General features: G+C 41.6%; 1 protein-coding gene across 12 annotated transcripts in view; it reads left to right on the forward strand.

Moving 5' to 3' along the window:
- Positions 1–11892: 11892 nt before the first annotated feature.
- Positions 11893–13943, forward strand: part of RAPGEF2 (Rap guanine nucleotide exchange factor 2) — a 180103-nt gene continuing 178052 nt past the window's right edge. For 8 of the 12 annotated variants that reach the window (XM_071743062.1, XM_071743060.1, XM_071743066.1 and 5 more), the window contains exon 1: positions 11894–12410. In XM_071743062.1, the coding sequence (XP_071599163.1) occupies positions 12342–12410 (69 nt within the window). In that variant the 5' untranslated portion in view covers positions 11894–12341. Of the gene's footprint in view, positions 12411–13943 lie in introns of all 12 variants that reach the window. The other 4 variants (XR_011725733.1, XM_071743073.1, XM_071743064.1 and 1 more) reach the window with 2 other exon arrangements.

The following is a 13943-nucleotide window of genomic DNA, read 5'->3' on the forward strand; positions in this document are numbered from 1 at the left end:
TTAAATATTTAATTTTGAGATCTTTCTACATGGCAGGAATTTGGATGAAAGGCTATATGTAAGTCATGATTGGAATCAGCTTTTTGGTAAAGAAGAGTTACCAGGACAAAAGGTACTATTTAAATGTAAATTATGACTTACTAGAGGAAAAACATCATGCAGATAAACATTTTAATAAATGACTGGAAAGCTTTCCAGATGAAATTATTTAAATATATGATGATAGATGGAGATTTTCTTCTTCTTAGTTCAATTTCTGTCTATTTTACTTTAATTAAACCTTGCTGCATCAGAGGTAGTGCATGAGGCACTGTAGGGAGAGAGAGAGACTGGAAGGCTGTAGGAAGTGAAGGAGGACTATTGGCTGAAACTCCATATGCTTTCTGCAGCATTACAGCAATGTACAGCTGGAGCACAGCTTGAGTGAAATGAATCTGTAGATGACTGGTGAGAGGAAGTAAGGGGGCTAGTTCTGACATTGGAGATATATATACGTGTGTGTATATATATATCAGGCAAAAGAATTAGCTGATGATTCTGCAAAGGGGCTTGTAATAGTAGGGGAGGACTCAGGGAGCAAGTGCCCTACATGTCAGCAGCACCAGTTTAGGTACTTTTGACAGGCAGATAAGTCCCGTTGAATAAAAAGCTCAGCATCACCCCATCAGAAGAAGAGCCACTCAGACCTCCTCAGCATGCTCTGATTGTGCTGCATTGCCCCACAAAATTTTTTGAAGGACTTTGTGGCATTGTTAATACAGTTTTGAAGGCTGGCATGTCATCTTGATTGGCTTAGGTGCCAGATTTCTAAATAAATTCTTCCTTGGCTTCTCCCAGCCTCTCCACAGAGAAGCATCCTTAATGTAAAGCAGGCCTGGTCCTGAAAGCAGAACTGTGTTTTATTTCATCTTTACAGTGCATCCAGGCTAGAGTTATCTTCAGTGAGGAAGCTCCTGCTTACTGCAGTTTCTTCCTTCCCTTTTGTCTCACTTCATTCCTCCATGTACAGAGGAGCACTTTGGCAGCAGAGGCTATTATTTGTCTTGCTTTTTCTCACCCTTCACAAAGGCTGTCCTCTGCTTAACATGCACATTTTTTTTCCCCTTCAGAACCATTTTCCTCCGTAGGCTCCCCGAGCTGGCCAGCTGCCAAACAGTAGGGTGAGCTGCATGAAAAAGCCTTGATCATTGACAGGCTGTCTTACAATTTCTTTCTTGTATTCAAGATGCAGATGGATGTTATTAGAAAGGTTTTTACTTCGAATGTGAGCGGCTTGACCACATGCCCAAGATTAGTGTTCAGTACTCATATAATGCTTCTCATCCTCCAAAGGGCTTTACAAGCACCAGCCCTCAGAATGCCCCTGAGAGGTAGATGCACATGTTTTGTTATGTGCTTTATAACAAGGGGGGACACATGTTAGTGACTCCTTCAAATATGTGTCACACAGCAAGTAGTACAAAGGAAGCAACCCTTTATATTTTCTTAATGCTCTTCTGTGATGTTTTCCTGCTTCAAAAAATTACAGGATTTCACCATGGCAGCGTGTTTTTCCATGCAACAACATTACTAGTGGCATAAAAAATTAAAAAGTATCTTGTTGTAATACTACTAGATAAATCTTCAGGATTTCTAAAATGCATGAGGAAGTTTTGTGCTGCAGTAAGCTTCAATTAATAAAGCAGAACTGGAGCCTAAGGGGATCATCAAAGAGACCCAAGTTTGATAGAAGATTTGGAGCATTAACATCAAACTTCAAAACAGAGGCAAATGATTTTAGGAGAAGTGATGAAAAATGCCTGTCTTCTCAGTTGAAAAAGCACTGAAGGAATTTTTTTTCTGCTTTAACTGCATTATCATAATTAAAACAACTACATGAACAGCATTATGTAGTCACAGTATGAACCTCTTTCTCCCAAAAGTTCTTGTAATACCGTATCTTATTTTAGTGTGGGGGATGAGGTAAGCTGTAGCTGTGAAAGGCATCTTTATAAAAATGTATTCTCACTGAGCTTTTACTGGCATGGCTACTTGCACAGTGAGGCAAAAAAACATCTCAATTTTTGACCAGCATAGATAATCTGGCTAGGGCCAAGATCACTCTGTGAGGTTTTTAAACGTGGTGCATAAGCCCCTGAAGGGTTTTTAAGAATCAGCATTAAGGTCTTTATAGCCTCAGAGCCTGCACAGGCAGCAGAAGGAAATTACCTAGGAAAGCAATAGCCACCTTAGCCCCAGAGGAACAGTTACTAAGGCTGTGATATGGTGAGCCATTTGTCCTAAATAAATGAGAAGGGGCTGGTAGCAGACTATGAGCACAATGATTTGCTTTTTAGACACACACCTACTTTATGCTTTCTGGGTAAACAGGCTGAGAATAGCCTGTCTAGTCCAAGCCACGAGGAGGATAAAGTTAGATAGTATAAAGCAAGTGTTTATTTTAATTCTGCTCCATCTTTCCTAGTGTTTTTAAGGTCTGTTTTCTTAAAGATTTTTTTTTCCCCACTGAGTTAATAATTGCATAGTTATGTCCAATGGAAGAAAGGACTCTGCAGCATCTCAGGAAAGATGCTGAGAATCAGTTACTGAACTCTTGTGCCACTGAGAGGACTGTCTTCTCATGCTGCATATAGTGGGGCAAAGGAGTTGAAGGGAATAAGCTAGTCATGCTTTTTTAACTCCAAAAGGATTTTCTACTTGTTTTCCAAAACAGTTCTGCATTCAGATCTTATCTCCTTCTTGCTGCTTTGGGTAAGGTATCTGGCCCAAGAAATTACCCTGAAGAAAAGGGAAATGTAATTTCTTTCCTGTTTTTTTGACCACCGTACAGTGTTTCAGATGAATTAAGAGAACTGATGGGCAGATAATTTAAAGAAATTTATTTTGGAAGGAATTACAGTTGTCACATTTTTATGGATTTCACATCTGCTGCCTTTAATGTCAGCTACCCTATTTCACTTTGTACCATGTAAGTACATCCCCACCAATTAAGCATTTTTAGTTGACTTCAAAAATCTTACAAATGCCTGGTAAAGGCTGATACTGTACAATTTAATATCAGACCTTTGGGGCAAAGAGATGCTCTACCAGAGTTATGATATACCTGTATGGTTTTGATGACAAAACATATGTATGTTCATTGCAAAACCATGAGGTGTTTAAGATCTCAGTGCTATGTAATGCTTTGGATATTGTAATTTTACTTCTTAAAACTTACAAAAACAAATGTTTGCAAGCACTGCACTAGGTTCAGGCCACCTGTGGGTCATTTTTTTTTCAAATGCCATCACATCTTCATCTACCTGCAAAACCCTTTCCTATTTCACATAAGACTCTTGGAAATGTTGGGTTTGGAGCTCCCACAAAGTGAAGTGCAACTTGATTCCCACATGCACTGATCTTTTAAGCTCTAACCACAATAGGAGAATAATTCCCCTAACTTCAGTGCTGGTTTCCAAGTTCAAATCAAAGAAATCTCCATACCATTATTACTGGTTTTAAAAATAATGTTATATTTTTGCTTGAAAGGCCCTTCTTTGTATTCTGAGGTTGTTCTAATGTGTGTTTTTAATTAATTGTGTTTATATTGCCCAGGAGTACCAACTAATTATCTGGCTCAGAGATTTACATGTATGGTGAGAGAGACCCATCCTAAAAGTATATTAGTGCTGAGCCTGAGTTAACAATTATAAGTATTGCAAATAAAACCTGAAAAATCTATTTGAATATAATAAGATACCCATGCAAATACTTAACTTCTGGAACATTGGTATGATTTTTGGAACACAAGGGACCAAGACCAAATTAATTAAAGATTAAATTTTTTCTTGTACTTCACCTCCTCTCCTTCACAGCAAGAAGAATCTAACTTCATACCTGAATGCAATAGTAATGCAAAGGCTGGAGGCAAAGTTGTTAGCTGTTCACATCAATGGAATGAGGTTATACAGCTCATTTCCACCTGAGAGAAGAGCCATTTAAAAATTTCGTGCATTGCTAACATGACACAGATGCCACCACTGGGTGAACAGAGGCAAGATTGTTTTGTTGTTTGTCATGCACCCCTTCCCTGGGATGCAGCTGAGCCTAAGTTAGGAAGGTCTCTCTTTCCAGGGGTTTAAAACAGTGCATAGTGGGTTTTTCTAGCTAGAGTCCAAGAGAGCCATACCTGTCATCTGCCACAACTCTGTGAGAACTTCAGGCAACCCTGATGGGGATCAGAACTGAGGAGAAGCTCCTTGGCTGCTTTAAACTTGCAGGATTTTCCTGAACTCATTGAAACACATGGATTTTAATCAGATAAGGACCTGGGCTGTCATGTAAAGACTTACTGAAGTAGAAAAAATTATCTGCTCTCACCTGCTCTCCTGCAGAAGAATTTGCTTCCTCACGTGAACAGTCATTGCTCACGAACAGGAGTGTGCGGAGCCAGTCCCACCCTCCAGCTTATTTGAGGGAGGATACTTCCTCCCTCAAAGTATTCTCAAGTATTTCAAGACTTCCTTATCCCAAGGACTAAATACACTGAGCTGTCTGCATTCCAGCTAGCTCGACCTGAAGGAAGAGAAGCAGAATTTAAATATGGATAAGAGGAGTGTGATTTACTGTGGCAGCAGACAGCACTCTTTTCATGCTAGCCTGATGCCGGCATATATCAGCTGTCCCTTCAGTTGTTAAAAGCACAAAAAAAAAGGGGGAAAATTCCTAGGAAAGAGTTTGCCTTTGAAAAAATCTTTAAGAGTCCGTGTGTTTTTCAGAAATGTGCATCCTCTAAACAGTCACTTGATTTCCTACAAAATGCTGATCTCAACTACCTCTTTCTCTGCAATTGCTTCCCACATTTCAGTTTCTCTTCCTGGCCTAGGAAACACTTTTACAAGATATACTTGGTTGGCTGCAGATCTTCATTGGCAACTTCCCCATGCTAGTTGCTCAGCTAAGCACAGCAACAGAGACCCAGTGTTTTCATCTTTATCTTATTTTTTTAGTTCTTTATCTTATTTTTTTTGTTCTGGAAATCAAAAGTGATCCAGGCAGCAAGGTCCCATGTTTTTCCAGAAGCAGTACAAGAGAAAAGTGGATGTTCTCAGCACAAATCTGTTGTTACAGGAGTGGGAAGACTGTTTATCACAGCTAGCTGAATATTTAGAGGGTAATATGAGTATCTGCTTCATAAATGAAAAAAATAGCAGAATTAATTAAAAAAGAAAGAAAAAAATGAAGGAAAGTGATTGTTGCTGTCTGTCTTAAATACCATCCAAGTAACACAAGGAAGACACTGTGTTAATTTTACCCATAGTTAGTGATTGCCTACCTGTGCAGTGCTGGTTTTTTGTCTGTTCCTTCATGTTTTGGTATTAGTCAAGGATTTTTTGCTCCAGCTGAATTCAGTGCTTGCATTTCTCATTATGCATTTGCACAGAAGCAGCTGGAGATCCACTGAAAATAGAGATCCCTTTTTATTAATTTCCCTACACAGAAAGAAACAGAAAGTATAAATTTTCACTGCTGTCATTACTGGTGATGGTAGATCCTGTGGGGGAAAAAAAAAAGCATTTGGTCATAACAACATTTTGACCACAAACTATTTATTTTTCTATGATCTGTCTAATAAGGATATTCTTGCACTATGGGTGAAGTGAGAAGCTCTGCAGACACAGTCAGGCATACTGGCAGGAACTACTGGGACAATTCCATGGCAAGCTTAGATCACCTTGGGAGTTTTCCTCAGTGTGGATCTATCTGTAATAAGCTTCCTTGGGATGAGGTAAAACCAAATTTTAATGCCATTTTATTCCAGGTACTAAATGGCTTCTTCCTGGAAAAAACAAATGCAACTTAAATTGATGGAGTGTGGTGTCACTGATTTGTAAGTAACAAAAATATTAACTTTTCTAGTGTTTACTGAACTTTATTTAGAGTTAATTCTGTCTGTTTAAATCGGTACCTAGTACTTGTCACATTATGATATAGGTGTGAATGTGCTTTGCTGGGTTTCACTCAAGTTGACACCCACACATCCCCATATGCTTTGAGCAGAGCTACACAGTGACTGGAGGATGAAGAAAACTGAACTGCACAGACAACATACACAACAACTATTAATTTCAAACACAGGGAATAATTCATAAAGGTTGTTAGGAAGCAATGTAAATGCAAATGCTCTTCTAATGAGCACTGGTAGTATCATGTTGGAGCCTATTTGTGACACAGCACAGTGTGTTGAAGGGAGCAGGGGAGAGTGCAGATGATCCCTGTGGAAGATGGTGACAAGAGTAAAGAGGTGAAAGCTGCTGGGAATGCAGCATTCAGGGACTCAGTCCAAGGGATAATTCCAGCATGAACTGACTTAGCAGTGCAGTAAGCAGTGCTTGGTGGCTGAGCGAGGACAGGCAATATCTGGAATAATTAATCAATAATCCATTATGGAAAAATGCTACCAACTGTAAACTTAATTTGTAGAATAATGCCCTGTGGTAATGCCAGAAGTTATAAATATATTCATATTTTATGAAACAGCTCGTATAGTCTGAAGCCAAACACTTCAATCATATGTGATAAAGCTGAGGGTTTTTTTATAAAGGCTTCTGATGGTAGGCAGTGAAAACCAGGCAATCAGTAGGGAATCCTAATACTGAAAATAGCACATTTGGAGTGAAGGGTCTTAATAACAATGTTAACATCAAATTTTGCTCTTATAAATATTTAACATCCTTGTGCAGGAATAAGATTCCTACCTCCAGTGCATTTCATTTTCCCTGTAGAGCTCTACATATTTTATTTATCATTATGCATGATCTATTAGACAACTTTATAATCTTATAGTGTTTTAGTAAAAGCAGTGTTGTTGGTTATTAATAATCACCTGGATATCTACCATTAATAAGCATGAGTTAAATTCTTTTAGAGACTTGGCTAGCTTTGAATAAATAGAAATCCTATCAGATTGACTTCCAGACAATTTCCCTCTTCACCACAATCAAATAATGTTTGGGTTGTAGAAACTTCAAAAGATTATTTGAAATGACTTAATTACAGTTATTTTAGAAAGAGTATGTTTGTTTTCTCTTCTAGGAAACAGATTAACTTAAAACCAAACCACCAAAATTCACATTTGAGCTTTAATTTGGTCAATAATTAATATTTCAAAGGCAGATAATAAAAATGAAATATTTTTTCTGTATTTGGGATGCTGCTTACTGAAATATATTAAAACTGTATGTGACACTGGATACATAGTTCACAAAACCATGTTATAATTTAAACAGCTGAAAGCACCTCTCTGTACATCCTGCCTGTATTTTTAACCTGTATATAATTCAGAAAGTGTCATCTACCTGAAAGGACCAGGAGTTTATTCTGTCTGAGATCTTTGCCACAGTGTGGTGGGTGCAATTCAGGAGCCACAGGAGGTCACCTCTCCTTGCTGGCAGCCTTCTCTGGAGGCACCAGTATCCCACCAGCTGCTGGGTGCTTTGTGCCATCCCACTGAAACAACTGGTTTCACTACACATCCCCAAGGTGACAAAAAATGCTCTGTTTAATTTTCCATTAAAAAGAACCTCAAAATGCTCTTAGTGTTACTATTAACAGGACCTTGCTGTGCTTTAATTATGGCTCAGATGCTTTACCTAAGAAGCAGAGTCAATGCTCTTGTGCCTCTCTTTGCAGGAGGAGAACCTGGAGGACGTATGGTATTGAAGCAAAGTCCTGAATGCCACTTCCCCAGTTGAGGTCCCAGAATAGGAGACTCACTATTGTCTCCCACCACTTCCACCCTGAGAGATAAGGGGAACCCTTGTATCATGGGCACAAGCACAAATGACTCTTCTGTAGATGCACCTGAGCTTATTTCAGAAATACAGGCTTGGCCATCAAGAAAGAGTTCCTGTGAATTTGTTCAGTGTTGAGACAGTCTGTAGCAGGGGGGCCATGCCTCCCAGGAGGTGCTGCAATAGGGAATTCAGCCACCTTTCCTTTTATCTGGGCACCTTTATCAGTGCAGCTGCAGGAAATGATGTGCTGGCTGGGAATTCCTCTCCAGCCACCATGGAAATCAGTTCAGGCTGCTCCCTGAGCTGCAGCTGCTGGTGTTAAACTACCTAGTTAAAGCTGGTTTGCATACATTTGCAGCTACAGCAGAAGCTGAATGATAAATATTCCCAAAAGTAGCTCTGCGAATAGTAGCAAATTCCGAATTAATATGTGAAATCCATTATAGTAGTCAAGAATTAGTTTTTTCCTTTTAAGAAAAAGACAAAATCTTCTGTATGGCCAGAGGCCAGGCTCTTTTTTATAGCCTTGTGAATTTTGTACTGCTTTACAAGTACAAAAGAACCATAAACTAATAGTGAACATTCAAGAATTATTTTAGCATGGACTTTGTTAACTCACTGATGAACCCTTCTTTCAGGTATACAGGGTGGTGGCTATATACTGTGCCTATGGACTAGTGATTGTGAGTTGACAGCCATAAAACTAGAGGATGTTGTGTAAAAAACCTTAATTAAAAAAACCCTCAAACAAACAGACCAACCCACATGCCCTTCATCATATTGTAAAAGGTGATAAAAACTGGAGTTCCAAGTGGTAATAATACCATCCATATATAAATCCCAAAAGGTGAGGACAGTATTCTTGGAAAAATATTGCCTTTCTAGAGCACAGAGTCTAAGAAAATTTCCACTTGGTAGTGGCCTTCCTTGTACCTGAAATCATTCATCTGTGACTTAAAATCCAATATAATTGGCTTCTGCTCAGCCCAGTGGGGATTGCTGCTATTCTCAAGGTCACTTATGAAATGGTTTGCCAGGATGGTACCTCCATTCCCCTTTTCTGTCCACCTGCATGAACCTTTATGAAAATAACTTTCCATGGTTTCTGAGAAGGTGCCAGGAGAGAGCTGAGGAGGAGATGGGCAGTTCTGAGTACTGAGTGCCTTGTGAATCTGCTTCAGCTGCCACACACTCTCCAGAAGACAGATGAAAATGAGTGTTTATCCAAAGAAAGGGGATAAAAGGACATCCATGGGGTTATATCCATTCCAGCTGTATATAATTTACTAAACTCCCCAAAGAGGCAATGATCTGTTTCCCTACCAGGGCGTAATGGCCTCTTCTGACTAAACTAAGCATTTAACTGTGGGTGACTGATAACTGGTGTAATGAATTAAAATCTGTGTGGCTAAGTCAAGTGCAAGCCTTTGAAAGTGAGAATATCTTTTTAAAAATTAATGTTAGCAAATTAACAAAGAGCCAATAGGAATGTTGAATTTGTTTCCCTGGCATTTCAGTAACTGACCCGACCATTTCCATTTATACCTTAAAAGAAACAGAGATATTAAGGAAGGCAGAAATTCTGTGTTTCTAAGGCAAAATGTTTTTCGAGAATACTTTAGCATAGTGCTTAGTTATAGCTATTTGAGAGGATATTATGCTGAACTGTAATATTTTAACTTGCAGCCTTTTTATATTGCTGAAATATCAATTCTGTATGTACTGAATGTAATGTACATGGTTAACTCTTGGTTTCCTAGTGTAATATGGGGTAGGAAACCTATGTGATGTAATAACATGACCAGTGCAAAAAAAAAACCCTAAAAAGAAAAAATAAAAATCCCCTGTAAATCAGGCTGGATACTGAAGAATGAGGAATAACCAAAAAGCAAATGCAAAATGAATGGCAGGTCATGGTATGTGTGTGTATTTTAAAGGATACTGATTTACTGTTGAAGTTAGAAACAAAGACAGATAGTGAGACTAAGAGAATGTGAAAGCTGCAAAAATGTTTGATGCTATAAACTATATTTTGTTGAATATTTGCATGAAAAATATGAGTTTTGTGTTCTGTAATAACTGTTGTTCTTACTCTGTATCTTGATGATTATGTATTTGCTGTTTTTTTTCCTGTTCAAGTGTAAGAATTATTCTAATTCCAGATAGAAAAAAAAAAAAAACCCATACAAAACAGCATAAAGGACAGACTTGTATCCCCAGTGGAGAATATAAACAATCAGAAGTGTTTGCATTAGGCAAATACATTGCTTACAGTCACTAAAAAGGTGTCAATGCAACACATCCTTACACACAAGAAAGTGTTGAATGCATTTGTACCTAATTCTGTAGCTTTCATTCATTCCTATCTCGAACAGTTCATGTAATGTGTGACAGACCATGTATGTCTTGATGTCTATAAACATCAAGATTTATTACATATAAAAAGAGTCCCCAGAAATCCCAACTACTTCAAGTCAAATATTGCTGTGAATCATAGGTATTGTGTCACCAGATAACACAACAAAAAATTAGTCGGAGTGAAACCCTTTACTTAATGCTGTTAGAGCTAATAGGTCTGAAACGAAAGATAATTGCATATTAAAACAGAGTGGGTAGCTCTGTTTTGATGGAGAGATATGAAGATGTCAGGCAAGTTACTCTGTAGCAGGAGCGAATGGGTGCCCTGCAGTGATTGAGGAGCGGAGCCCAGGAGAGCATTCCTTGCATTCCTGCAGCACTTGCCCTATACAAATTCCCCACAAAAAAAGGGAATCTCAGCACTCCGAGTTGGTAAATTGAGCTTCAGAAAAGCTGGCACTTTCCTATAGCTGCAGGCTTGATTTTTTTGAAAAAATTATATGTTCTGAATGAGGAATGTGAGGCATATTTGAAACTTTGTCTTTTTTTTTTTTTTTTTTTTTTTTTTTTTTTATTATTATTTTAGGGGAAAGGACATAGCACTTTCAATCTGTTCATTAACAAATATAATAAATAATCATCCTTAAGGACTACTAATAAGCACTGACAAGCAAGATGCAGTCAGGATATGGAGCCCTCTTTGGTCTTTTCCCATGGTCTGCCCAGTATTACCTGTACTAGGTGCAAAAATATTTTGCTGACACATACGAGACAGATTAGACCAAAGAGTTATCTTTGTTAATCAGGCATATGTAGAAATTCAGTGGGTTGAGGAGATTACTGTCTAAAGACACAGCCTGTTTGAGAGCCATGTGTATCTAGAAGCATAAGATTTTGTCTCCTGAGACCAGCAGTGTATGTTTTGTGAGGAAAACAAAGCGTGTTTATCCCTGTAAATTTTTGCCAGTAAAAAATAAAAATTACACTACTTTACTTGGGATTAAAATGTGTAAACCCCTGCTAGTGAATGGAAATCAAACAGTTTTCTTAATGTTGACATTATTTACATTGCATGATCCATATCAGCAAAGGGTACACATCGCTTGTGAAAGCAAATACATTAATAGCATTACACTGCCGTTAATGGCACATTAATAATACTTGCATGATTTATATTTGTCAAGCTGCTGTTGAGATTTTCTCTGCGTCTTGGTAAACAAAGAAAATCAGCCATGTTGCAAGACTTTTATTCTTTAGAAACTTCGAGTTCACATGAGAAGAAGCCGCTGGATACCCCCACCCCGGAAAGTGTTAAATTGAAGATTTCACACTCTTCCCTTTCTCGATTTTACCCCATGTAGCAATGACAGGGGACAGCCGGCTGACACGGATTACTTTGGAGAAGAGTGACAACAGGTGGCCTCCCCAAAGCGGGGAGTCCCTAGAACCAGCAGATTAAGTTTGGTGGGGTTTTTTTTCTTTCTTTTTAATTTTTCAATGTCCAGCTTGCTTATCATCGGTGTCCGTAAGATGCATCACCGAAGCTGTGGTGATGCGCGTCCTTCGGGACGACAGCCGGGCGATCTTTTTTGGGGGATAAGAACAACAGGGATGGCTTCCTAGGGTGGGTGAGGGGGGATGATCCTAAGGAAACACTGCGGGGTGTGGAGCGGGTCTCTGGGGGGCAGCGGCTGGCGGGACACCCCAGCGATCCGCCCCCCCTTCCCCGTCCCGCCCCGACCCGCCCCCCCTCCGCTCCGCCTCCCCGAGCCAGCAACTTCCCCGTCGCCGAGGCCGGCGCCGAGCCCCTCATCATCCCGGATGGGAAGAGGAGGAGGAGGAAGAAGAAGAAGAAGAGAAGAGGGAGGAGGAGAAGAAGAAGGAGAAGAGGAGGAAGAAGAGAAGCAACAACGACGTTCCCCGGGGGGATGCGGCGGAGCGGGCCGGCGGGAGGCGTAGAGCCGGTTCGGGTGGGATCGCCGAGCCCTTGTCGCCGACGCTACTGGCGGGGCTCGGCCGCCGCCTCCTCCTCCGGGCGGCGGCGCTGTTGAGCCCGCGGTGTCTCCGCGCCGCGCCGCCTCCCAGCTCCTCGCCCAGCGGAGGCTGCGGCCGCGCAGCCCGCAGCGCCAGGCCGCGGCCGGCCCTCCCCCATTCCCTCCCTGGCCGGTGGTGGAGCCGGGGCAGGCGGCGGGAGGCAGGAGAGGCGCGATGGCGTCCTACGTGGATAACAGCTTCCGCCAGGCGGTGATGAAGAACCCGGCGGAGAGGAGCCCCCAGGTAGGCAAACCCTTCCCCCGGACCCCGCGGCACCCTCACACCACCCCGCTGCTCTCCGCCGGCGCGCCCGCCCCGCGCAGCCCCCCCGGAGAGGAGGAGGAGGGGAGGGAGAGCCCGGCAGCCCCACGGCCCCGCTCCTGGGGGATCGGAGCGGCTCAGGCGCGGGCTTCACACCCCCCACCGCCGCCACCTTCCCACCCCCCCCTCCCCAGCGCTGAATTCCCGGGCGACAGGAAAGGAAGAAATGCACTAATGTGAACAACTTTCCTCGCACTCCCTAATTTTGGGGGTGGAGGGGAGGGAGAGCGAGGAACGCCAGCTGAGTTTATTTTGAAGGTTGCTTCCGGTAACAAGAAGAATGCGCTTAAACAAAACAAAACAAAAACCCAAATTATTCTGTTCTGTTGTTACCCCGCGGTACGCGGTGGCTCTGGATTTGAATTCAATCCCTACTTTTACATAGCTGGCTGGAGCTGGCAGCGCTGTTTCATAATGTTGGGGCTGAGGTCAGTGGTATTCTTGGCAAGTCCTTGCTCTCCAAAGTAGGGTGAAATCCTTACACAATGGCACCAGGCAGGAATTTTTTAGATACCTGCGCCGGGCTCCCGGAGCCCTCTTTGTTGGAGCACTATGCGAGATGAAGCTGTTTGTAAGCATAATTGCACGTGGAGAGGCTGTGAAAGGTTAAACTGTGGACTGGAGTGTGTATAGAAACATTTTTGACTTAACATGACCTGAAAAACAACTAAACTGAACGAGTTCCTTCTGCTGCCGAATGGTTGCTGCAGTGGCTGTTGCTGCCAACTGTCTAAAGACTAATAAGCTTTACACTGATCCCCGCATCAAGCTGCGGTTCAATAGCTAATGATACAAGGAGTTACTTTGCTTGGAGTTGTAATGCCATCTGCCCTATTTTCTAAAGGCTTGTGCTGCTCTCTGAGCAGTCCCTGTGCTCTGTTTTTGGGGAAGAGATGGTATTGCTGATTCTTCTGGCAGGCGGCTGATTGGCTGGTGACGTTTTCAAATTGGGGGCAAAGAGGAAACCTTGACTTTCGGTCGGCACCCATAAGTCATTCCTCCTACTATAGATACGTCATTGTGGTAATGTTATTTTTACCCTCGTGCTCATGGAATACGTGTGAAAAACCCCAGCCTCCCATGGAAAAATATACTGAGTGCATAGGCATCATAGTTAGTGTGTCTTTTTTGCAAATCTTCCCTTTTTTCCTTTTTTTCTCCCCCCCCCCAATAAAAAAAGCTGCTACTGGAATGTGTGTTTGTGCTACTAAAGTTGTTTCTCTGTCCTTGTTTGACCTTTTCCAAATGTCTGTTTGTCTTCAGTGCTGGACCCAGCCCTTCAGTGTATTCTGAAAGCTGAAGGACACAAAGTGCTCTCCCCTGGGGAGGACACTCTCTGCAAACTTAGAGGGAGTTCCCTCAAGTTGGTAGAGGCTTAAATTCCAGCCAGCAGAGCCTGCCAGTGGCATCCAGCCTCAGGAGATGGTTATCGAAGGATGGCATGGTGTTTAGGAG

Source organism: Heliangelus exortis, chromosome 4 (assembly GCF_036169615.1).
Source record: "Heliangelus exortis chromosome 4, bHelExo1.hap1, whole genome shotgun sequence".
Taxonomy (NCBI): Eukaryota; Metazoa; Chordata; class Aves; order Apodiformes; family Trochilidae; genus Heliangelus; species Heliangelus exortis.